This window comes from Aquarana catesbeiana, linkage group LG06 (genome assembly GCF_042186555.1).
Source record: "Aquarana catesbeiana isolate 2022-GZ linkage group LG06, ASM4218655v1, whole genome shotgun sequence".
In the NCBI taxonomy this organism is placed as follows: domain Eukaryota; kingdom Metazoa; phylum Chordata; class Amphibia; order Anura; family Ranidae; genus Aquarana; species Aquarana catesbeiana.
Window position 1 is genome coordinate 17,132,120 of NC_133329.1, and position 25,981 is coordinate 17,158,100.

The 25,981-nt window shown below is 46.5% G+C and overlaps 1 protein-coding gene across 9 annotated transcripts in view; it reads left to right on the forward strand.

Annotated features, from left to right (window-relative positions):
* The window catches only part of LOC141148189 (guanylate-binding protein 1-like), a 229,852-nt gene that overhangs the window by 118,186 nt on the left and 85,685 nt on the right, over positions 1-25,981 (forward strand). For all 9 annotated transcript variants that reach the window (XR_012245180.1, XR_012245181.1, XM_073635388.1 and 6 more), the window contains 3 exons: positions 827-1,128; positions 22,936-23,107; positions 25,191-25,274. Coding sequence is in view for 7 of the 9 variants with exons in the window: in XM_073635388.1 (XP_073491489.1) it covers positions 827-1,128; positions 22,936-23,107; positions 25,191-25,274 (558 nt within the window). In the remaining 2 variants the exon portion in view is untranslated. The remainder of the gene's footprint in view (positions 1-826; positions 1,129-22,935; positions 23,108-25,190; positions 25,275-25,981) is intronic.

The following is a 25,981-nucleotide window of genomic DNA, read 5'->3' on the forward strand; positions in this document are numbered from 1 at the left end:
GTGAATTGGCGGCACTATATGGGTACCTTGAATTAAAAAAAAAAAAAAAAATAGGGATGATTGTAGACACGCACCCACACTCACTCAGGTTGAACTGGATGGACTGGTGTCTTTATTCAACCTTACTAACTATGTAACTATGTATGTGATGGTTGTGTAACCATAAAATGTCCATCCACAAATGGAATCCTCCACAAGGGGATTAGAAGCAAAATCAAGCAGGAGTCACAGAGTATAAAAGAGCAGAGAGGCTCCTCTAATTGTAGCAATATGGTTACATTTAATGAAGGTACAACATTTAGAAAATCACATGGTTGATGATTAAAAGAGGCACATCTAAGTATGCAGGCATCCGGGGTAAAGCTGTCCATATAGACCATCCCCCGCACTGCCGGCTCTCACCGCTGTCAGTCTGCAATCGTGACCGGGAAGACTACCCTGCAGTAGAGCGATCTGAAAGTGAGGCTTGAATCGTTTGTGGAGCGCAACGTGGAAGGGACGACGTTGATGGTGGTGTGGAGGATGGTCTATGTGGACAGCTTTACCTCGGATGCCTGCATACTTATATATGCCTGTTTTAGTCATCAACCATAAGTTGCTAAATGTTGTACCTTCATTAACTGTAACCATATTGCTACACTTAGAGGTGCCTCTCTTCTCTTTTATACTCTGCTGTGACATGACACTACTTGTATATCAAGACATCGCTTGTATATCAAGTTAAAATGTATTTGAAAATTTTGCTTGTCTTGCAAAAAACACTCTCAAATCAAGTTACTGTATATGTAAATCCAAATGACTGTTTTTGCTTCCATTCAACTAACAGTAGACAATCTGTACACACAAAATAAGAAAAGGGAAAATGAGACACAAGAATTTAAATCAGCAAATGAAACCATGGTTGCAAAAGTGTTTACTTTCAATCAACCAACAGAAGACAATCTGAACACACTAAATAAGGAAACGGAAAAGGAGATACAAGATTTGAAATCAGAAAATGAAGCAATGGTTGCAGAAGATCGGAAAAGAACTTTTTTGATGCACCTCAAACTACTGCTGGAGAGGGCAAAGTATGAAAACAGCAAGCGGCAGGAAATACTGGACCGTGTAATTCAAAGCAAGTGCTGGGTAAGAAGTACAGGAAAAAAACTTATCCTCAGTGTTTGTATTGCTAGTAATCATTGTACTAAAATGTGGGACTCTGGCAGTATTTTTTTCAGAGGCAATACTAGGTTCAGGCCTTAGGTCTCCAGGAAATTTCCCCGGGTCTCAGGATTGCTATCTGTTTGATACTATAGGTTAAACAGCAAACAAATATATCATCTCTCTTGGTTCTAGGACCTTCAGATTCTGTTTCAAAATAATTTATTGAAAGTTTTTTTCCAAAGAGGACACAAATTGTAGGCAAAGAACGACATCAAGAGTAGGGTCCACAACGCAGGTGGAACAAATCAAAACAGTAAAATGGTTCTAAAGGCAGAAGGTTTTTTTTTTGTCTGAATGGACACACAGAGCAGCAGCTCGGCTCGGATGCCCCCTTAGCAAGCTGCTTGGGGGCACTCGGCATGAGGGAGGGGCCAGGAGCGCCGGCAAGGAACCCAAGAAGAGGAGGATCGGGGTTGCTCTGTGCAAAACCAACTACACAGTACAGGTAAGTATAACATGTTTGATATTTTGAAAGAGAAAAAAAAATGAGACTTTAATGTCACTTTAAGAACAAATATAAAAGGATCCAAATATTATACCACCAGTCATTTTTAACACAAAGTGTTCCCATATAAAGTATAAATTCAACATAAAGATTAAAGTTCTTGTAAAGCATACGGCAATCCTAATCAGAAAACTCTACTAGGGGAAACATTAGAATCTATACTTCGCCACTACCCACCAGTTATCTGGTATGGGCCTTGAGTATACAACATGCACTACAAAAAGTGTAAGCAGCATAACTAAATAAAAATTAAGTGCAAGTTTAAGAAAAAAAGTGTGGGGGGGGGGGGGGGAGGGAGAACAAAAGGGAAGAAAAGACAAAGAAAGGAAAAGAAACAAAATAGAAGAAAAAGGGTAAAAAAATAAACAAAAGGAGAAAAAAGGACTGTCCCAATGCCCACCTCCACTGCCCACACTCCTCAGTCAGCTGGAAGTTGGAGATACTTAATCCAACGATCCCAAGCATGGTCAAACTTAGCAGTCTTATTCTTCAAGATACTGACCACCTTTCCTTTGAGCATCATCCATGTCAGCTTATTTTTCTGAATAGCCAGATCTACCACTGGTTTCTTCCAAGCAGTCACTATAGTGATTTTTTTCATAAACCATTATCACAATCACCATTATCACAGAATATGTAGATTAGGGAAAGAACTCTGATCCAAAACTAGTGCACCTTGGTACAGGTCCACCACATGTGGAACATCATACCAGGTTTATCACATCCCCGAAAGCACAGAGAGGAGGCCCCTTGGTACATTTTTAAGAGGCGGTCCGGTACCAGATACCATCCAGAAAGTACCCTTTATCCTTCCTCTGCCAGGGCTGTATTCATAATACCCTTATACGTACAAGGACACCACTTCCACCAGTCACTTAAGTCAATCTCCTCCCCTAAGTCCTGCACCCTTGCCAGCATATCAGCATCAAGATGCCCCCACCCGGGCCTCCCCACGGAAACATCTGGATTCAAAAGCAATGCGTGTAGTAATATCAGCTGTAGATCTCCGCAATAAGCGCAAAAAGTGCCAAATCTGCTGCAAACGGAAATGTTCAGATGAAAGCACCTTCAACTTCTACACAAAGTAGGCGATAGGATAAATTCCTTTATGGTCAAGGAAATGACCTATTCTATATAGACCCCTATCAATCCGCCACTAGAAATCATGTTGACGTAGATCAAGTGGAAACACTGGATTGAAGAAGAAAGGGGCCATCATAGTTTGTGGGGACCGAAGAGGCGCAGCCTTACAAGATGAATCCCAGACTTGCATTGAATGAGAAAAAGAAGGGCTCAGGATTGACGTATGCTGCCAAAATTGGATCCACATCAAATGGTCGATAAGAAGAGGCCCATAAGCCTGCTCCTTCAGGGCCATTCACTCTGGTTTGCACAGGGAGGACTATACCTGACCCAACTGGGCCACCTGCACCGCTCAATAGTATTGTTTAAGATCTGGGACCCTCAGCCACCAAGCTTGTGCAAAGTATACAGCATGTGCCAGGCCAATCTGCACCCACTGGAGCCCAAAATAAACCTCAGTAACTGGGCTTGAAATTTCTGTAACTCCTGGGATGGGACTGCTATAGGTAGAATGCAAAAATAGTAAAGGATCCTGGGGAGTTCTACTGTCAAGTACCTTGTTACAGAGCCTGATGTGTAGAAGGAGGCTTCGCGTACAGCCCGACTCTAAGACCACTGATGTTTCGACAGTGGCCACGAGAGCACAGCGAGGTATGAGTGCCTTGCAAGATGTTCCATCAGCCGCAGCAGCAGGCCACGGGTGCATCGCCAGGAGCAGGCAGATCACTGGAACAGTGGATGGAAGAAATCCACAGAATAGGCAGACAGCAGGCGGCAAATTCTTGATGGGAAGCTAGCAGGTGGCTGGTGCGGCAGGATTGGTAACACTCGGCAGGTGAAGAACCAGTAGGGACCAGGTAGCATGCAGAGTAGAGCTGGAGAATAACTGGATGCAAGGTCAGACATCATGAGGGCCAAAGTTCCACCTATGCAGTATTCTAAAGAGATAGTCCCATGAGCTACTATCAAACGGTTTCCGGATATAAAGGGAAAGCAGCATACCCTTCCTCACTCCCCCCTCCCACCCCATCCCAGGAGGTGTTAAGTACAGAGATCAGATCTATGGCTCACCTTATTTGAGCCAAAGCCTGACGGCCTGGTATGAAACCAGCCTGATCTACATAAATATAATTAGCTATAAACTGGTATAACTGAGTAGCATAAATGATTGCCAATAATTTGAGGTCACAATTAAATAATGAAATAGGCCAATACCTGGTCACCTCACTTAGGTGTTAATGAGGCTTTGGGACCAAACAAATGAAAGCTCTATTAAAATCTGCATCAATGGAACCCCCTCTTGCAAGGCATTATAATAAGCTACTTAATAGGGAGCTAAAAAATGTGCACATTTTTTAAAGTAAAGGGCAGAGAACCCGTCCGGGCCCGGAGCCTTAGCTGGCTTAGCCTGTTTGATTGCCTGGAGCACCATCTAACAACTCCCGATGGACATCTGATTGAGACGGGATAGGTAAATGGGATACAAAACTATTAAAGTCCTGTGAGCCAGAAAGCCGAGGTCCCTGATAGCGTTTTTGATAAAACTCCTGGAACTCACTGAGCACTGTCAATGAATTCTGAGTGAGCATTTCATCAGGTCATCTTACTTTAGGCATTGGCATCACCAAGTTCCTGGGGTCAACTTTCTAGCCAACAGTTTCCCCAAGCGATCTGCCTGATGATAACATTTTGCCTTAGTCCAACACAAATGCTTCTCTGCTTTTGTATCTAAGCAAAGGTTAAGTTCCAATCTCACTGCGTCAATTTTACCTTATAGATCTAGGGAGGGGAACAATTTTCAAGGTCCTCCATCTTGGACAGAGCGAAATCTAGGTGTTGATAGAGCTGGTTTATCTGGTCTGAGTAGTGATTGGTTCTAGTGACCGTTTCATCGAGCTTAGTCTCTCTGATGTTACTTCAGGTGCCTAGCTCTTTAAAATACCTGCTTAAGGTCAGAGGTGATCTGCCTGCTATCCTTTTCAAAGCCCTCTAGCAAGAGAATAGAAAAACAGGCAAGAAGAATGGGGTCCCCAGATTACTCAGGTCGGGGTGACTGAGAGGGTATATCAAGGAGTTCTGGGCTAGCAAGCAAGCTCCCTTGGCTGGACATAATTTTTCCCATAGCCCGGTCCATGGAGGATCCCAATGAGAAAGGGGACTCCCTGTCTGGAGAATCTTTCCCAAGATGTGGGGTGGGCTGTGTGAGGCTAGGGATGTGCTCCAGGAGAGAGAAATCCGCAGGTACAGAAGCTGCAGCAGACTCACCACATGGAGCAGAGACACTGCAGTAAGATGCAGTGACCATATTGCCTCCTGTGGGCTCTGGGTACCGACCCTCAGTGGGTTGAATTGGGGTGGTTTTTGGCCTCCCCTTGGCCATATAAAGTGGGCTGGAGGTACGAGTAAGCCAGCAGAGCTGAGGTTGAGCTGGGTTCCTGGATGCCGCTGAGATCAGTTTAAATCGGCCAATGCACGGTGGATCAGCCTTCCTCCATGGATCGCTGCGTGCATGTGCCCCAGATATAGGATTCTAACCTCAAGGTGCAATGGGAGAGGGAATCTGGTAGAAGAAAGAGGGGGGGGAGAAAGCAAAGAAAAGGGAAAGAAAAGAGATGGAGATAACAGAAAAGAATATGCATGATATTTACTGGGGTACCCTGGGTCTTATAGGATCCAAGCAATGGTCCCTTGGTTTTGTAACCTAATATTCTTACAAAAAAATGGAAAAACGATAAATTTGTGCTTAGTGTATGAGACTGAAGCACTCCTAATGTTTGAATCCAGGATATTAAAGTGATACCAAAGGTTCAGCTTTTTTTCTTTTTTCTTTTTAATAACAAACATGTTATACTTACCTGCTCTGTGTAATGGTTTTGCACAGAGCAGCCTCGATCTTCTCTGGTCCCTCGCCTGCCCTCCTGGCTCCTCCCTCCTACTGAGTGCCCCCAGAGCAAGCTGCTTGCTCTGGGGGAACTCCTGTGTGCCTGCTCCCAAGCCACCTCTGTGTGTCCACACAGAGCGCAGCTCAACCCTGCCCCCCCCGCTCTCTCCTCACTGGCTGTGATTGATAGCAGTGAGAGCCAATGGTCTCCACTGCTTTGTCCTTGGTCTATGAGGAGGGAGAGACCCAGAATAAGTCCAAAAAAACTTTATCTGAAGTCCACCAGTGATTTAAAGTGCTGGGGGTGGTGCATCCCCGTTCACAGTTTCAGGTCCGAATTTTGGTCTGAAAATTTGGCTGAAGTTGGACCTGAAATGGACCAGAAGACACACAAGACTCTTGTGCAATTCGCTCCGCAGCCTGTGTGAACGGATCCATAGAGAGCCGATCACAGTCTCCTGACATGCGGAAAAATCACATCCAATTCACATCAGAGTGAACCCAGCCTAAAAGTACTTCCCCATGCACAGCCTCTTATCAGAGATCAAAAAGTGCTTTCAGGTAACACTGAGGGTCCAGACAGCCAGCTCCAAAATGGTAACATCAAAGGGTATCTTACTCCTTAACCGGTGTGGTGCTGAAACAGGTTTCCCCCAGAAAACCTGCTTCCCCTGGCTCTCGGCCAGCTTTCAGGTGAGATCCGAACTCCACCCCTCCAGCCTACTGCTCTCCAGCTCCTCCTAATCTCTGCCCCTCCAGCCCTCTGCACTGCAACTCCTCCCACTCTCCCTTGGAATTCTAATCACCCTTCTACCACCCCCGTGTTGTAATTCCTACACCGTTCACCTGATTTGGATGTAAATACCCTCAAATTAAAGCTGGAAGTCTGCAGTTAAAGCACATCTTGTTTGTTTCATTTCAAATCCATTGTGGTGGTTAGGGATGAGCTTCGTGTTCGAGTCGAACCCATGTTCGACTCGAACATCGGCTGTTCGATCGTTCGCCGAATTGCGAACGTTATGGGCCGTTTGCGCTAAATTCGTGTGGCGCGTCACGGCCCATAATTCACTGCGGCATCGCAGTGCATTGCTGGCTGATGATTGGCCAAGCATGCACTATGACCCGCATGCTTGGCCAATCACAGCGCTGTCAGTAGAGAGAGCTGTAATTGGCCAAAGCCAGGGTGGCTTTGGCCAATTATGGCTCAGGGGATTTAGTACACACCCCACACTATATAAGGCCGCCTGCACGGCGGCCCTGTGTAGTGTGTGTTCCGGTGTGCTGAGAGATAGAGAGAGAGAGAGACAGTGTCATTTGATTTGAGTTAGATAGATTAGGCAGAACAGTCAGTCAGTTAGCTGCACTTACAGTGTATTGTGTATATATATGCATCCCAGGTGTTGCATATATATATATACACTGTATTCAGTTTAGCTAGATCCGTTCCTGTTATCTTCTATCTAGACTATTTACATTTAATGAAGTGCGTCCTGCTCACAGTGTTCAGCTAGATCCGTTCCTGCTATTTACATTTAGTGCAGTGCGTCCTGCTCACAGTGTTCAGCTAGATCCGTTCCTGCTATTTACATTTAGTGCAGTGCGTCCTGCTCACAGTGTTCAGCTAGATCCGTTCCTGTTATCTTCTAGACTATTTACATTTAGTGCAGTGCGTCCTGCTCACAGTGTTCAGCTAGATCCGTTCCTGCAATTTACATTTAGTGCAGTGCGTCCTGCTCACAGTGTTCAGCTAGATCCGTTCCTGCTATTTACATTTAGTGCAGTGCGTCCTGCTCACAGTGTTCAGCTAGATCCGTTCCTGCTATTTACATTTAGTGCAGTGCGTCCTGCTCACAGTGTTCAGCTAGATCCGTTCCTGCTATTTACATTTAGTGCAGTGCGTCCTGCTCACAGTGTTCAGCTAGATCCGTTCCTGCTATTTACATTTAGTGCAGTGCGTCCTGCTCACAGTGTTCAGCTAGATCCGTTCCTGCTATTTACATTTAGTGCAGTGCGTCCTGCTCACAGTGTTCAGCTAGATCCGTTCCTGCTATTTACATTTAGTGCAGTGCGTCCTGCTCACAGTGTTCAGCTAGATCCGTTCCTGTTATCTTCTAGACTATTTACATTTAGTGCAGTGCGTCCTGCTCACAGTGTTCAGCTAGATCCGTTCCTGCTATTTACATTTAGTGCAGTGCGTCCTGCTCACAGTGTTCAGCTAGATCCGTTCCTGTTATCTTCTAGACTATTTACATTTAGTGCAGTGCGTCCTGCTCACAGTGTTCAGCTAGATCCGTTCCTGTTATCTTCTAGACTATTTACATTTAGTGCAGTGCGTCCTGCTCACAGTGTTCAGCTAGATCCGTTCCTGCTATTTACATTTAGTGCAGTGCGTCCTGCTCACAGTGTTCAGCTAGATCCGTTCCTGTTAAATTCCTACTGACCGGCAGGCTTGTCTGGTTACAGTATATAAAGCTACCTGAAGAAAATTACAGGTGTTCTATTTGATCCTATTAGTACCACGGTCAGGCAGCTAGACTATTTACATTTAGTACAGTGCGTCCTGCTCACAGTGTTCAGCTAGATCCGTTCCTGTTATCTTCCTACTGACAGGCAGGCTTGTCTGGTTACAGTATATAAAGCTACCTGAAGAAAATTACAGGTGTTCTATTTGATCCTATTAGTACCACGGTCAGGCAGCTAGACTATTTACATTTAGTACAGTGCGTCCTGCTCACAGTGTACAGCTAGATCCGTTCCTGTTATCTTCCTACTGACAGGCAGGCTTGTCTGGTTACAGTATATAAAGCTACCTGAAGAAAATTACAGGTGTTCTATTTGATCCTATTAGTACCACGGTCAGGCAGCTAGACTATTTACATTTAGTACAGTGCGTCCTGCTCACAGTGTTCAGCTAGATCCGTTCCTGTTATCTTCCTACTGACAGGCAGGCTTGTCTGGTTACAGTATATAAAGCTACTTGAAGAAAATTACAGGTGTTCTATCCCAGCTTAGTGCAGCTACAGGCCATTAGTATGTCTGGAAGGCCAAGAAGGAGAGGCAGACAGTCACAAGCCAATAAGAGAGGGCAAGCAGGCTCTGTGTCTAGTGCTGGTCGTGGAGACGGTGCATCCTCATCAGCACGTGGCCATGGGACACGCTTGGCCTTTTTTTCGGCAGCTGGCCATGTTGAGCCGCAACATGCGGAAGACTTGGTCGAGTGGATGACCAAGCCGTCCTCATCCTCCTCATCCTCTCTCACCCATGCCCAGGGTGCTTTGTCTGGCAAAGCAGCGGCCTCTTCCCTCAGCTCAATGTCATCAGTGACTCCTTCCCTAGCTCCACCATGTCCTCATGAGGATTCCCTCGAACTGTTTGACCACAGTGTTGGGTACATGCTCCAGGAGGATGCCCAGCGTTTGGAAGGCTCTGATGACGATACTGAGCTCGATGAAGGCAGTAACATGAGCGCGGACAGAGGGGGTGCCCAAGAAGGACAGCAATCTGGCAGTCATGCTCCCCCTGCTGCAGCATACTGCCAGGTTTGCTCCAGTGATGAGGAGGGAGGGGATGATGAGGTCACTGACTCAACGTGGGTGCCTGATAGGAGAGAGGAGGAGGAGGAGGAGGAGGAGGAGGAGGAGGAGGCGGCAGCACATCACCAACGAGGCAGGATGCCCTCCAGGGGCCAGCCTAAGGGCAGCACATTGACTGCATCACACCCCAAAGCTCCACATGTGCAGGGCGCTGCAGTCTCTGCGCGTTATTCAAAAAGTTCTTTGGTGTGGGCCTTTTTTGAGACGAGTGCATCAGATCGCACCGCTGCTATTTGCAACATATGTCTCAAGCGTATCTCGCGTGGCCAAAATATCTCCCGCTTGGGTACCACATGCTTGACCAGACATATGTTGACCTGCCATGCAGTTCGTTGGCAAGCGTATCTAAAAGACCCACACCAAAGAACAAAGAGGATCTCTCCTTGCTCCTCATCAGCTGAGATTTCCAACCCCACTAGACCTTCAGTCCTCTCTGAGACCTGCAGTGAGAGGAATGAAGGTGTAGAATTAGGTGTGTCACAGCCAAGTACTTGTGGGCAATCTGCTTTTGGTACACCGACGTCAGATTGTACCAGGCAAATTTCCCTGCCCCAGCTGCTGCACCGCCGAAAGAAGTTTGCTCCCAGCCATCCACGTGCCCAGCGGTTGAATGCTAGCTTGGCAAAATTGCTAGCACTTCAACTGCTGCCTTTTCAGTTGGTAGACTCTGCCCCCTTCCGTGAGTTTGTGGAATGTGCGGTTCCTCAGTGGCAGGTACCCAAACGCCACTTTTTCTCACGGAAGGCGATTCCGGCTCTCTACCGGCATGTGGAAGGCAATGTCCATGCCTCGCTGGACAGGGCGGTCAGCGGTAAGGTGCATATTACCGCTGACTCATGGTCCAGCAGGCATGGACAGGGACGTTACCTAAGTTTCACGGCGCATTGGGTGACTCTGCTGGCAGCTGGGAAGGATGCAGGACAAGGTGCAGTAGTGTTGGAGGTTGTTCCGCCACCACGCCTCCAAAATGCTGATTGTGACACACCTCTCTCCTCCACCCCCTCCTCTTCTTCTTCCTCCATGGCCTCTTCCTCGGAACCAGCGGTGCTCCGTAGGCGTTCAAGGGGCTACGCAAGTATGCAGGCCAAAAGATGCCATGCGGTGCTTGAGCTGGTGTGCTTGGGGGACAGGAGCCACACTGGGGCAGAGGTTCTGTCAGCTCTGCAGGGGCAGGTTCAGAGGTGGTTGACGCCACGCCAACTTAAGGCAGGAATGGTGGTTTGCGACAATGGCACCAACCTCCTCTCTGCCCTCCGACAGGGACAAATGACCCATGTGCCCTGTTTGGCTCACGTCCTTAACTTGGTGGTGCAGCGGTTCTTGGGCAGGTACCCGGGCTTACAGGATGTCCTGAGGCAGGCCAGGAAAGTCTGTGTGCATTTCCGCCGGTCATATAATGCCAGTGCTCGGCTGACGGACCTCCAAAAGGAGTTTAACCTGCCCAAGAACCGCCTAATCTGTGACATGCCCACCAGGTGGAACTCAACGTTGGCCATGCTGCAGCGGCTGCACACGCAGCAGAGGGCCATCAATGAGTACCTGTGCGACTATGGCACCAGGACAGGGTCAGGGGAGCTTGGTTTTTTTTCCCCACGCCAGTGGGCCATGATCAGGGATGCATGCACTGTCCTGTCACCATTCGAGGAGGCCACGAGGATGGTGAGCAGTGACAGTGCATGCATCAGTGACACTGTCCCCCTTGTCCACCTGTTGGAGCACACGCTGCGTGGAATAATGGACAGGGCACTTGAGGCAGAACAGAGGCAGGAAGAGGAGGACTTCCTTAGCTCTCAAGGCCCCCTTTATCCAGACAGTGTTCCTGCGTGCCCGCCGATCACACAGGAAGAGGACGAGGAGGAAGAGGAGGAGGAGGAAGATTGTGTCAGTATGGAGGTGGAGCCTGGCACTCAGCATCAGCAGCAGTCTTTAAGGGATCAGTCCCAAGAAACACATGGACTTGTACGTGGCTGGGAGGAGGTGGCTGCGGACCATGTCGTTCTTAGTGACCCAGAGGACTCCGGACCGAATGCCTCAGCAAACCTACGCTGCATGGCCTCCCTGATCCTGCAAAGCCTGCGTAAGGATCCTCGTATTCGTGGTATCAAGAAGGACCAATACTGGCTGGCAACCCTCCTTGATCCACGTTACAAGGGTAAGGTTGCGGACCTTATCTTGCCATCGCAGAGGGAGCAGAGGATGAAACATCTTCGGGAGGCCTTGCAGAAAGGTCTGTGCAACGCGTTCCCAGAGACTGGGAGGTTACAAACTCCTGTTTCTGGACAACGTGTTGCTGAGGCTTCGGTCAGTCAAAGAAGGAGCGGTGGAGAAGGTGGCCGTCTGACCGATGCGTTCAGACAATTTTTTGGTCCGCAGCCCCAAGGTATGATCGGTTCCAGCAACCATCGCCAGCGTCTGTTTTACATGGTGCAGGAATACCTAGGGGCAAGATCAGACTTGGACACCTTTCCCACCGAAAATCCTCTGGGTTACTGGGTCTTGAGGATGGATCACTGGCCAGAGCTTGCACAGTATGCAATTGAGCTACTGGCCTGTCCTGCATCCAGCGTTCTTTCGGAACGCACATTCAGTGCTGCTGGAGGCGTGGTAACCGATCACAGGGTGCGTCTGTCCACCGACTCGGTCGATCGGCTGACCTTCATAAAAATGAATGAGTCTTGGATCACCACCAGCTACCAAGCACCTGATGCTGATGTAACCGAATAATTTTTTTTGAAATCTCAGATCCCTTCAAAGACTGCCTATGCTGATGCTGAGTGACTATCCCTGAGTAATTATCCTCTTCCTCCTCAATCATCACGCTGATAGCTTGTAAGAACATTTTTGGTTCTGGGCGCCACCACCAGTGCCTAAGGCACAATTTTTCAGCCCCTGTTTAACAGGGGCGTGTAATTACAATTTTTGATGTAATACTTTGCAGCAGGGCTCGTTCCTGCATTCCAACTAGAGTGTCTGTGAGGGGTTGCAGTGTTGTGGCACCAGCACCAGTGCCTAGGGCCCAATTTTTCTGCCCCTGTCTAACAGGGGCGTGTAATTACAATTTTTGATGCAATACTTTGCAGCAGGGCTCGTTCCTGCGTTCCAACTAGAGTGTCTGTGAGGGGTTGCAGTGTTGTGGCACCAGCACCAGTGCCTAAGGCCCAATTTTTCTGCCCCTGTCTAACAGGGGCGTGTAATTACAATTTTTGATGCAATACTTTGCAGCAGGGCTCGTTCCTGCGTTCCAACTAGAGTGTCTGTGAGGGGTTGCAGTGTTGTGGCACCAGCACCAGTGCCTAAGGCCCAATTTTTCTGCCCCTGTCTAACAGGGGCGTGTAATTACAATTTTTGAAGCAATAATTTGCAGCAGGGCTCGTTCCTGCGTTCCAACTAGAGTGTCTGTGAGGGGTTGCAGTGTTGTGGCACCAGCACCAGTGCCTAAGGCCTAATTTTTCAGCTCCTGTTCAACAGGGGCATGTAATTACAATTCTTGATCTAATATTTCACAGCAGGGCCCTGTGAGGGCTTACAGTGTTGTGGCCACAGCAACACCTAAGGCCCAAATTTCTGCTGAGTATATAGGGCAGGACCCTACTTTCAAACATCTAACTTACAAACGACTCCTACTTGCAAACGGAAGGAGACAACAGGAAGTGAGATGAAATCTACCCCTAGGAAGGGAAATTCTCTCCTGTAAGAGTTAATATGGGAAAACAAGTTCTCCTTTCCACTGATGCTTTCCAATCCTTGTTCCACAAAAAAACCCAAATTTTCAAAAAACATTTTTCATTGGGACAAAAAAGTGAGGTGAAATCTTCTGAAGAGGAGGAAAGACAGCAAAACAAATGTCACAGGGGTGATAACCCTTCCCTATGTTTTCCAAAAAGCTTAGAAAAGATTTTTTGGCTGGAGCTAAACACGTTAAAAATGTTCAAAATTACAAACAGAATCTACTTAACAACAAACCTACAGTCCCTGTCTTGTTTGCACCGCCTGTATACTGCTGTTCAGAGTATATAGGGCCTGGTGGCCCCACACCTTTCCTTATTTTAATTTGGGTGCGGGGTTCCCCTTAATATCCATACAAGACCCAAAGGGACTGGTAATGGACTGGGGGGTACCCATGCCGTTTGTCTCACTGATTTTCATCCATATTGCCATGACCCGACATGACATTAAACCCGCAAGCAGTTTTAAATGAGATTTTTTCCTTTAAAAATGACATTTGGTGCAGGGACTGTTCTAAACATGGGAAACACGCGTCACTTTACAGGCATACTATAGACACCCCCCAGGTACGATATTTAAAGGAATATTTCACTTTTTTTTTTTTACTTTAAGCATCATTAAAATCACTGCTCCCGAAAAAACGGCCGTTTTTAAAACTTTTTTTTGCATTGATACATGTCCCCTGGGGTAGGACCCGGGTCCCCAAACCCTTTTTAGGACAATACCATGCAAATTAGCCTTTAAAATGAGCACTTTTGATTTCGAACGTTCGAGTCCCATAGACGTCAATGGGGTTCTAACGTTCGTGCGAACTTTCGGTCCGTTCGCGGGTTCTGGTGCGAACCGAACCGGGGGGTGTTCGGCTCATCCCTAGTGGTGGTGTATAGAGCCAAAAAGATTAGAATTGTGTCGATGTCCCAATATTTTTTGACCTGACTGTACATCATCATTATTATCCCTTCCTATTATTTTGTCTAATTTATTATTACCCCTCCTATTATTTTACATTATTTATTATTACCCCTCCTATTATTTTATATTATTTATTGTTAACCCTCTTATTATTTTACATTATTTATTGTTACCCCTCCAATTATTTTCTCTTACTTATTATTAAAGATAAAAAGTCCACATGCGGAACTATTCTAATACAATCAGTCTTATTTAAAAGAGGAAGGAGAGATGTAATCCCTTCACCAGCTTCAGTGTGTAGAAAGAGGCACACCGCGCCATGTGTGCATCCAATCTGCTTACCAGAAATCATTATAAAGCAGGCATATGTCCACTTTCCAATCACTGTTTTGTAGATAAGTTAAAGCTCAATCACAAAGCAAGACATGCACCTGATACTGTCCCCATACAGCCAAATAGCAACGATCTCTAGTAATCAGCCAACGTCTCACCCAAATGAGAAGTTAATGTCACCAAGTGAAGAAATTAAGCCACATATAGTGAAAAATAAACAAAATAGATGCAGTGCTAATAAAAAATATTTGACAAAATAGCATCTGAAAGAATATTTTTTCAAGTGAAAGGAGAAAACTAAGGCAAAATCCCATTAAGATTCCAGTCCATAAATTGGCAAGGAAAAAACACCCATCCGTGTAGATGCAGAAAAAGGAAACTGCAGAAGAAACTTGACATGCAATTCCACACCCAGGTGAGTAAAATGGCCTGCTTACCAGATGGTGATGACTACTAACAGTAATTTCGCCCATCGTAGGGAAATCGGGCTCCCCAAAACCAAGGCAGGATCTGGAACAGCAGCTAGAAACTGGTGATGCTCAGAAACATAAAATGAAAAACTTCCATAGTGCAGTATGTTGATTAAAAGTGAATTTAATAAAACAGGAGAATCGCACTTACAGAGTAGAAGTCAGTCAATGGCGATAAGGTATATCGTACAACGAGGCCACGTTGTATTCATCGGCTACGCTTCACTTCCTAGGTTTGTTTGTGTGTTTGCCCATCCACCTCCTGAGAGGAAAAAAACGTAATGTTGTCTCCACCCTACATGTTTCGTCATGATAGGACGTCATCTGGGGATTGGCCAGGTGACTGTGTCATCACGTTTATCCATTATATACACCACTAGCGCCATCATAACTACTGGCCGTCGGATCAAGATAATGGGTTAAGGAGGCGGCTCAGCCATTTTTACTACTGGCCACCAATGGGACAAAATATAACCAGGAACATGTGAATAATGAAGGAAGTGAGAAAAAGATCGCCATCTGGTGGCGAAAATGTAAACTGCGGAAATAAAAGAACTATATATATATATATATATATATATATATATATATATATATGATGGCAAAAAACTTTAAACAATGGAGATAAAGGGTAGAAATATGAAGACACCGCTACTCTTAACAGATAAAACACATCATTGGCACTAATAATATCGGACTGTTGTTAGCAGAGAGCAAAAGAACCAATATTGTAAAAAATAAAATACATTTATAAAAAATATATATAAAAAATATATATATATAAATGAGACCGGGATTAGTCTCTAAAAATCTCTAAGCACTGTTTATAAAGCAATTGATGTCCCAATCTACGTTTAAACTGAAAGGCACATAAGACTTCATATCAAAAACCCATCTAGTTTCAAGTCTAGAAATGGATCTGACCATATTAGTGCCTCTCCAGTGAGGTCGTATTTTATCAAAAGCAAGAAAGAGGGTCCCTTTTAGTTTCTTATTGTGGTATTTAGCATAATGTCTTGATAAATTATGCTTTGTGAACCCTCGCTTGATATTCCCCACATATTCTGCTAGCCATACATGCAATTCTCGTTTAGTACGTCCAATATATTGTTTGGAACATGGACATATAATATATAGTATTAAATATACAACATATTGAGTTTAGCAGGTAATGAACGACTCAATGTTGTATATCCTATTCATCACTGTGGATTGGAAAGTCTCACATTTTCGCCCTCTGAAGAAATTAATCTGACAAATACTGCATTTCTGACAAGGGAAAAAACCTTTCATAGAATGAAAAAATGAAATGGTCTTAGGGGGATCGACTACATTCGGGGCAATGCTATGTCTCAAAGAAGGGACGCCCTTGTATATTACTACAGGACGATCTGGAATAATAGGGCCGAGTACTTTGTCGTTCTTATGTATGCCCCAATGCTTTCTAAGGATTTTTTTGACAGTGAAATGTTGGTTAGAGTATCCTGTGATCATGGACCATCTAAATTTATTGTCTGGTACACGGTTATGTACTCTTTCCCCATTTAGCATGAGACACCTATCCATATCTGCAACTTTGCCGATAGTGGCATCAATGTCATTTTCCAGATAACCCTTATCTAGGAAACGTTGTTTCAGTATTAAGGCTTGTTGATAGTAATCTGAAATCTCAGTGCAGTTTCGCCTAATGCGTTGGAACTGACCTTTAGGGGCTACACTTAACCACGATGTATGATGGCAACTAGAAAGTGGGATGTAGGCATTGCGATCAGTCTCCTTAAAGTATGTATTGATAGTCAGACGCCCATTCCTAACCATAATGTTAAGATCAAGGAAGTGGATCTGAGAGTGACTTGCCTCATACTGTAAGGAGATGCCTCTATCATTCTGAATGAGTTTTGAGAAAAATGCCTCAAGAGAAGGTAGATCTCCATCCCATAGGAGAAGGACATCATCGATGTACCTTCTCTAGCGGCGCAACTCTTTAGGGGGATGGTTGTCAATGACCTCTTGTGCCCACCGGGCCATAAATAAGTTGGCCAGGCTTGGCGCAACCTTGGCGCCCATCGCTACACCGCAAGTTTGCAAGAAGATATCCTCCAAACCAAAAGTAATTATGGCCTGTTGCGAAACTTAAAAGTGCCATAACAAAATCTTTTTGTAGCTGTGGCAGAGAGTGACCCTGTTCAAGATAGAACCTCACTGCTTCAAAACCTTGCTGGTGAGATATGACGGTGTACAGTGAGGCCACGTCAGCCGTAGATAAAATGTAGCTCTCTCTCCACTCACACCCTGCCAACAGGTTAATAACTTGTGTTGTGTCCCTCAAATAAGAGGGAGTCATCAGGGGCGGAGCCCGCAGTGGCTAATGGTGGTGTGAGAGAGGAGCTCTGCCACAGTTGGAGACAGCGCGGCTCACAGCCCATTATCAGTGGCAATTTTGGTCTCTACTGAGAGGGGAGAGTGAGGGGCACACGATCGCCAGCGAGGCCAAGAGGAAGGAGAGAGAGGGGCCGCGTAAACTCATTGACTTTTACCCCCCAGCGACAGGCTGGGGAATCCAAGATGGTGCCGGGAGCAGCACATCCTCCTCTGCAGCCAGGGAAGTCAGCAATCCACCACCATCCACAGGTGAGTTACACAGTACAAGCAATCCACAGCCATCCTCCCCCTTTGATTGCCCTGTTAAACAAAAAAGGATTGGGGAAGCAGGGGAGGCCCGGGATGATGAAGGGAGTGAAGGGGACAATATGGAGGAATCATCCACATATAACCAGCACTTGGATGCATTCCCCACTTCAGGACAGCCCATTCTCTATACAACAATGAAAGAAATGCTGCAAACACTGCGGGCGGCCCTTCAGTAGGACATGGCAGCCTTTATGCAAACTACACAAAGCAAACTCAATTTAGTCAACAGCAGGGTGGAATATGTGGAGCAGAAAATGGAGGAATTTATTCTGGCACATAATGAATTGGTTGATGCTCACTTTGATGTTGAGGATGAACTTAAAACTATACAGAGGGAAGGTGGGGAAGAAGGGTGGAGCTGTCTGGGGCGTACCAAGGAGCCCCGACCAATCCTCAACCTGAATTGGCAGAGGGCAGGCCTCCTAAAATACCTAAAAAGAAAACAAAAAGGATGGAATAGGGTAACACCTATAATTAGATGTTCCAGGATGGGTAATGCATCTATATGTGTGACGCACCCTTAACCCAATACTGGAACCAAAGCCAAATACCTGCTGGTAGTAGTGCAAAATGAAAGATGAGCAGGTATATTCCTCTAGATCATAGCATACATAAAAGAAAAGGACCAGAGGGTCAAGAGACAGGATCAATAAAGGAGGAACACACTGGCTATAAATATAAACTGGAACGATTTATTACATGAATAGATAATAAAATTGAATTTCACCCACACATTAGGCGATTAAACTAACCTCCACCACTAACAAAGTGACATAGTAGATAAGTAGATAAGTAGATAGTATACAACCACCTGATGTACCCAGTGCTGGGAAAATTGGAGCAATATACTTGGGACAATATTTTCAGTATATGCTGTCTACAAGAAAAATGCTGGATAAAAAGGAATAGCATCTGGAGGAAGACCTGTTTAGATCCTGCCAATCCAGGAAACGGGTGGAAAAACACTGGAAACTGAAAAGTCAAAAGTCCTATGAAAACCAAATCCTATGGAAAGTATAAATTATGACAGTCCTGTGTCCTGTTGCACATGCATGAAAATATAATTGTGAAATAGAACAGTCTAGTAGTAAGCGGTCTACACAAACCTAATGAAGTGTAGCCAGACATATACCTTCCGTCCTCTACCCCCTATACACTGCTGTGTGTGGGAGGGGGGGAGGGAGAACAGCTGGTCTCCGGATACAACCAGGAGCGGTCAGATTGCAAATGAGAGAACAAATCGGATAGTGTATGGCGACCAGATATTACCTGCATGTGTAGGGGCTGCCACGTCCGGATCCGAGGGTCGTTGGCAGTTCAGCGCTTGGAAGCCGATGCACCGCTGGACTCCCACTGTTTGTTCTCAAAGTGCTTCCTCGTAGACACCAGGCACCACAGCCGTACAGCATAGGAAGAAGGACTGAGCTCTGACGGCTCACAGCTGGGATGGGGACGCTCCGCAATCCAGCTCCAACTAGACGTGCTGGTAAGGAGAGTGATCACTGTCTGATGAGATCACAGCTGTAGAAGGCTTGTAGGATCAAAGAAGGCAATAGTTTTCCTGTGTGTGTGTCCATCCTTAAGGCATCCTTAAAGCAGCATGAACTTGGGAGGATAAGAAAGGGAAACCATGAATAAATGAGGGGATTGAAAAGTCATTCCAGGTGGTGGCTGTAAAAAGTAGGGGCGTTTCAATCGGCTGACCAATTTTCTTCAGAGCTCCTAAAATATCTAGAGTCAGCCCAGCTGGGGAGGAGTTGTTCAAGTGGAAGAACTGGAGATGGAGTATTAGGCTGTTGGGGCCTTTGAGGAAGCCCCCTAGTCTGGGGCTCTGAGCTGAACAGGAGTCCCACACAACCCAAGGGGTTTCCTGAACAGGAGAGGACAGCGCGAACACTGCTGGGCAAGTCTCCAGGAGGGATCCACCAGGATCCACCAGGTGTCGGTGAGTGGCAGGAGAGCTGGGAGAGACATGCCAGAGGGGACTGGGAGTGTGCAGTCTGAGATGGATGTAGAGCCGGTGGGTGAGACTGTGATGTTACTGGCAGTAAAGTCAGGCTGCTGCAGCCGGGAGGGATGTCAGGGTCTGCAGGGGGCTGACTGGGATCAGTAGTCCACCAAAGAGGGCAGCTAGCCCCAGAGCTTTCTTTTGCTACACAATAGGGGCCTGCGGTCCCTGCCTGTAATAAGGTACTTTTGCTAAGGCCTGGCTGAAACCAGTGTCAGGCCTAACTATGTGCTAGCTGCGCCTAAAGAACTGTGCTGGAGGGAGAAGGAGAGAGTCTGCAGCAAGTGTTGTGCAGGAGGAGAGTATCTAAATTGTCTCAAACCATGCAAGAATCTTTTGCCTGGGCATCCCATGAAGCTGATTGACTTATTCATTTGTCTTGGAGTGTCTGGGAGTGATTGCTGGGCTGGGCAGGGTGATAGGTGGGCCGCAATCACTCAGCAGCCCCTACGGGGGTACTGCTACAGGTGTTTTTACTGCTGAGATAACCTAAACTAAGAGGACACCTCCCTGTGGCTTTCCACTTTTCCTTTAGGGCTGTTGCAGTGCTACTTCTGTAGTGGGATGTAAGGTCTGCTAATTTGGAGCTCCATACTCAAGGTGATTTGGCAACCTTTTCCTGCCACTCATAATTTAGAAACGGGGGGGGCATATAGAATGGTTGGCAGAGCATATAGGCATTTTGGTGTGCAGTGGAGCAGAATATGTCTCTTTTCTGGTTAGAGCTGGTCAGTGGGCAACATATGAATGCATGGCGTGCTAAGGTGCGTGCCCCTTCAGGGAGGGGAGAATGTTTAAATTACCCCCTGTAGTGATCTCCCTGACCTCTAAAGGCCTGATGGTGATCCCCAGAGTCAGCGAGAGCTGACATTCCTGCTCAGGGTGCAGGTTCCTAGGCATAGTGGGTGTAGTGAAAGATGGAATGATGGGCGCCAGTCACTTTTTTTAAAAAAACTGAACAAAGAGAGTTGTATTTCTCTTAACAGGAACAGGGGAGAGAGTGTTAGGGCACAGGACACCCTTAGGCAAATGCAATAGCAAATTGGTAGACTCCGCACACAAAAATTGCACTACGCAGACAGCGATACAAAAAAAATGGCCTTTAAGCTGAATGCAACAATCTGTATCATCACTCTCAACAGCATAACATCTCACTCACAGTATCCCACTGTAGATCTTCAAGCTTTCCCCCAGCTACCTGCTGGACTTCTCTAGCTTTACTCACAGCCAACCATTGTAGTCTTCAGGCTTGGCTCACAGTCTCTCGCTAGCCTTCTTGGACTCCTAGCTACCTGCTGGATCCCTGACTCAAAATCAAATGTCTTTATTAAAAAAAGGAGGTAATAATCCAAAAAGTACAAGCCACAGCAAACAACGGATCACAGGAGCTGATTCGTTTCACACTTTCAAAAGTGCTTATTCATAGCTATGAATAAGCTATTCATTTATGAATAAGCACTTTGAAAGTGTGAAACACGTCAGCTCCTGTGATCCGTTGTTTGCTGTGGCTTGGACTTTTTGGATTATTACCTCCTTTTTTTAATAAAGGCATTTGATTTTGAGTGTGGCTGTCCAGAATCTTCACTTCATCCAATTACCTATGCTTAGCCAGCACCTGCTGTTCCTGTTCTGAGGAGAGCTACTTTCCAGACACCCTTCCTAGAGCGGCATCTCTCTTCCCCTTGCTACCTGCTGGATCACCCAAGCTATTCTCACAGCTACCCGCTGTATTCCTCAAGCTGCACCCACCCTACCCGCTGGGTTCCTGAACTCACAGCTACCCACTATCCCTCTGGCTTGACTCAAGCTAACCCGCTGTACTTATCTTCAAGCTTTACTTACAGCTACCTGTAATGTAATGTACTCCCAGATGAGTCTCTACTGAAGCTTTCCCACTTACTTCACCATCCCCGGCTAGTAAAGCGTCTGCTCTGGTACTTCTTCAGAACTCCATCCCTTCTGCACTTGCCTCCGGTAAGAGGAGCTGTCATCCCTTTATAGCAACTGCTTCTCCTTTACCTCCGGCACCGATCAGGCTCCCCTCGGGCTGAGCCTCTACACACGTGGTTAGGCCTCAGGCTTCAGGCCTAACCCTCTGCTGCTGCTCCACACACATCCCCAAAGGCTGAAGCCAAACCAAAGAGCATGGATGGAAGAAATTCTGAAGGCCCAGAAGAAGAAGCTTCCGGTGTGGAGGAACAGGCTGAGACCCTGGTGGTGACCCCTCTCTTTGCAGATGTTTGTCCATGACAGCTATGGGGAAATTACTAAGTTACAGGGATTGAATCATCCCAAGGAGATCCACTGGTCTCTGAGGATGTCTACAAAGTCAGGACCTTATTGGAATCCCACATGGAGTCACTAGTCAAAGCAGGCCCAGTACTGCTTGGTGAAAAAATGCTGCCACTGCTAAAGCTACCTGGAAAAAAGTATTTTTTTACTGAGATGATCAAAATAATCGTGGGTTAGAGGGCTGTTGCTGTTTTAAGAAAAGCTTCTATGTAAAAGTACCAGAATCTGTCTTGGTAGACTTACTGCAACCCCCCCCACACACACACAGCAGAAATTAAAGTGGAGTTCCACCCAACTTCCACTTTAAGCACTCCTCGCCCCCTGACATGTCACATTTGGCATGTCATTTTTTTTGGGGGGGAGCAGGTACCTAGTTTTGACAGGTACCCTGCTCCCACTTCCTGCTCTTGTCGCCTCACCACCTAGACTACTCCTCCTCTCCCCCTAGGTATCTCCTCCTCTCCCCCTAGGTGACTCCTCCTCTCCCTCTTCCTCGCTGCAATCTTATGGGACACGTCACAGGTCCCAGAAGATTGCCTGGCCACTAAGAGTGCAGCTTGACTCGCGCATGCATAGTGCGCACCCGGCTGTGAAGCTGCAAGCTGTCACAGCCGGGTGTGCACACTTGCAATGCCGGCACCATGGAGAGGCGGGGAAGAGGAGCGAGGCTTCCAGCAGCCGCATCGCTGGACCGTGGGACAGGTGAGTGTCTGTTTAATAAAAGTCAGCAGCTGCACTTTTTGTAGCTGCTGACTTTTAATAAGCTTACAAATGAGTAGAACTCCGCTTTAAGACCGAGAGGGGAAACTCTTTAGGCTAATGAGGCTCAACTGCATTGCACAGTGCAGTCCATCTAAGACATTGGAGGCTTCTTTACAGGAAAGGAGAGCAGAGTGATGATCTCATCAGCATTTTGCTGCTTTGTTACTGTCCAATCACAGGCTGGGGTGAGTGTTAGACCAAGCTATATTGCTTACTTGCAGTATACTGTAAGCAATAAAGGGGCCAAGGATCAGACTATGCTGTCTGATAGGAGTGCTTGGATCACAATACTGGCTGAATAGGATCAATTTTATATGTTTGCAGGTGAGATAATTCACATATAAGTTCTTTAAATGTATACTTGGCTGTTTTTTTTTTTTTCAGCTTTATAAATCCATTCTTCTGTAAAATATGCTATGGGTGTCTGATGCATTGTTCAGTGTTCATGATGTAACATTTTTTCTTTTATCCAGGAGTTGGACATATACATGTTGAGAGGCCTTGTCAGTTGTGCCAAAACTTACGATAATCAAATTGAGTCGCTGTGCAGAGAGAGGATGGCACTGGAAGTCCCACAATGTCAACAGCATACTACAGATTTATTCAAGGAAAATGCAGCAGAAATGTTATGCACTACACTTTCAGGTTGTAGCATTTTGAGTAATATAATATTATTTAAGTGGTTTAAGGTTTTTACCTTCATGCATTCTATGCATGAAGATAGAAAACCTTCTCAGCTCTCTGGGGACTCTCCTTCTCTCATTAGCTGAGACAGCAGCGGGAGTCATTGGCTCTGGCTGTTGTCAAATGCTGCCAGTGAGCCAATAAGGAGAGAGGGGGGTGGTGATCTGCAGCTGTGTGTGTGAATGGACACACAGAGCCATGGCTCAGGAGCGAGCCTGCTTGGGTGCCTCCAGAGCAAGCTGCTTGCTGTGGGGGGCACTCGGCAGGAGGAAGGGGCCAAGAGCACCAGAGAGGGACCTGAGAAGAGGAGGATCGAAGCTGCTCTGTGCAAAACCATTACACAGAGCAGGTGAGAATGACATGCTTGTTATAAAAAAAAAGACTTTAATATTGCTTCAAGAAGTATCTGAATCTTTCTCTAACCTTCAGTCTACAGCAATAGCAGACCATCCATAAGGGGCGCAGGTGTACAGCCCCCCTAATCCTTGCCCCTAATTTAAATGCAGGGTGCTGAACAAATGGATATCAATGGGGTTTTTTTTTTTTTTTTTTTTTTTTTAAAGCACGTGATTAGAGCCTGAGGCTCTAATTGACTTAAAAAAAGGGTGGGGTGGGGTTATGTGACAATAGCGAATTATTTTTCGCTATGGTCTTCCTGATTCTCCTTCCAGCCAATCAGAAAGTGGGTCCTAAAAACCCAATTGGCCAGGGAGTCTTAGGACTCCCAGTCAGTCGAGTCTCGGGATCCACTTCCTGTTTGGCCGGGAGAAGAAGCAACGGCCCCGGAGTGAGGAGCAGCATCCATACCCCGGATCCTCCTTATCTGCCTCCTAAGGTAAGGAGGCCTCTAAACGCTGCCTTCCCGTCCATCTATCATGGGGGAGGGGGGATCGCTGCCTTCCCGTCTGTCTCCTGCAGGGCAGGGGGGGGGGGGATCGCCGCCTTCCCGTCTGTCTCCTGTGGGGGAGGGGGTGGCATTGGTTTGCCACACCCCCACCAAAAAAAAAAAAAAAATTGAGCCGTCACCGGTCTACAGCATTGTCCTATGGGACCTTCATCAGTCCAATAAGATGTTGTGTGCCATGTTGGGATCAGGGACTGACAGCGGGACCAGGAAGGGATCAGCTAACCTCGGAATCAGTTGTCAGCATCACAACCATTCCATTACTCCGATGTATAAAAACAAAAAATGCCTCAATGTATGCCAATGAACCTGAAACATTGTATCATATGTTTCATATTTACCACTTGCAGCCACCAAGTGGAGTTTTGTGCAGGAATATGATCTTGTGCTGAAAACAGATCTCAATGAGTAAGAAAAGGGACATTCCTCTCCCCTCCCTTCCCCTGAACTAAATACAACAAATTCATAAAAAGAATAATAGCATTGCCCTTTTCAGTGCAGCAACCCACCACCAGCAATTACACTTCTCTCTGCTGAAGTCAGACCAGTATGGTGTGCTTCTTATATGGGATGTGTATGGCGGTGACAGGGGTGCTTTAATTTTTTTAAATTTATTTCTATCACTAGGGGGCTTGTTAGCCCCCTATGTGATAGCATGGGTGGGTTAGAGGTCCTCTTTACGTAGAAATTGGGGGTTTTCTAAACCCCCAATGTCTCCCCTGCCCTTCAATTCAGCTCAGCATAGATCATATTTGAATAGCTGGATCTTTGGCTACATTAGCTGAGGAATGATAGCTGTGACTCCCAAAAGTGTCATAATGCACCTCACTTACAGGGTCATTATTCGCAGAAGGATCCCTTCCTAAGTTCCCCTGCTCTCACTGTACTCAGCTGTTTCCCATGGCCCCAGACTTCCCGGAGGGAAGGGAGAACCACTGCAGGTGGGGTGGGGGGTGCTTTTGATAACTTCATAAAAGTGATCAGGCCACTGTAGCTTCATAAATTCATTTTGATAATGTGCGTTCATAACAGACACGTGGAATGAGGATCACTTTCATGATGCTGGGTATGTATGTTACACTGGTAGGACATTGATTTGTTTTGTTTTCTTTTTACTAAAATCTTCCTTCCTGATTTTAGAAACTAATAAAGAGGGCATTTGCCAGGATTCGCCAAAGACGATGGAAAAAAAAAAAGAGGACCAAGCAGAATTTATAGAAGCAGGTTTGTACTGTCCCAGGCGACTTCCCCTCCTGTCCTGTCCAGTGACGACTGGTGCTCCATTTTTTGGGGGGTAGTGGCAAACAAATCGCCCCCCCCCCCCCCCATGGTCATTCGATTGATCAAAACCCCCCACCGCACCCCCCCCCAGTCACTAGGTCGATTAGTGAACAAACTCCCCCCCCGACGCTTGTCCGTCTGCCCACCAGCCCCGCACTTACCCCATACAGTTTGCAGGCAGCTTCCGTGGCTTCCCCCTGTGTCTCCTCCTCCGCAGCTTTATCCCTGCTTCTGCTCCTGGCCAATAAGGTCGCTTCTCCTCTCAGTCAATCGGGTATTAAAACCTGCTTCCTGATTGGCCAAGAGGAGAAGCAGGAAGACATTAGCGAATATTAATTTGTTATTGTCACACAACTGGGTGGGCTCGGGGCACAGTGATCTGCGCCACGAGCCCACCCTTTTTGAAGCTCATTGGAGCCTCAGGTTCTAATCATGTGCTTCAAAAAAACAAAACATTGGAATCCATGCATTCGGCACCCTGCATGTAGATTAGGGGGCTGGGCGCATAGGTTAGGGGGGCGGCGCCCCTGTACCCCTAATGGAGTGGCTGCCACTGGTCCTATCCCAAGCAACCTTCCTTCCTGGTTGTGTCCCAAGTAGGGATGAGCTTCGTGTTCGAGTCGAACCCATGTTCGACTCGTACATTGGCT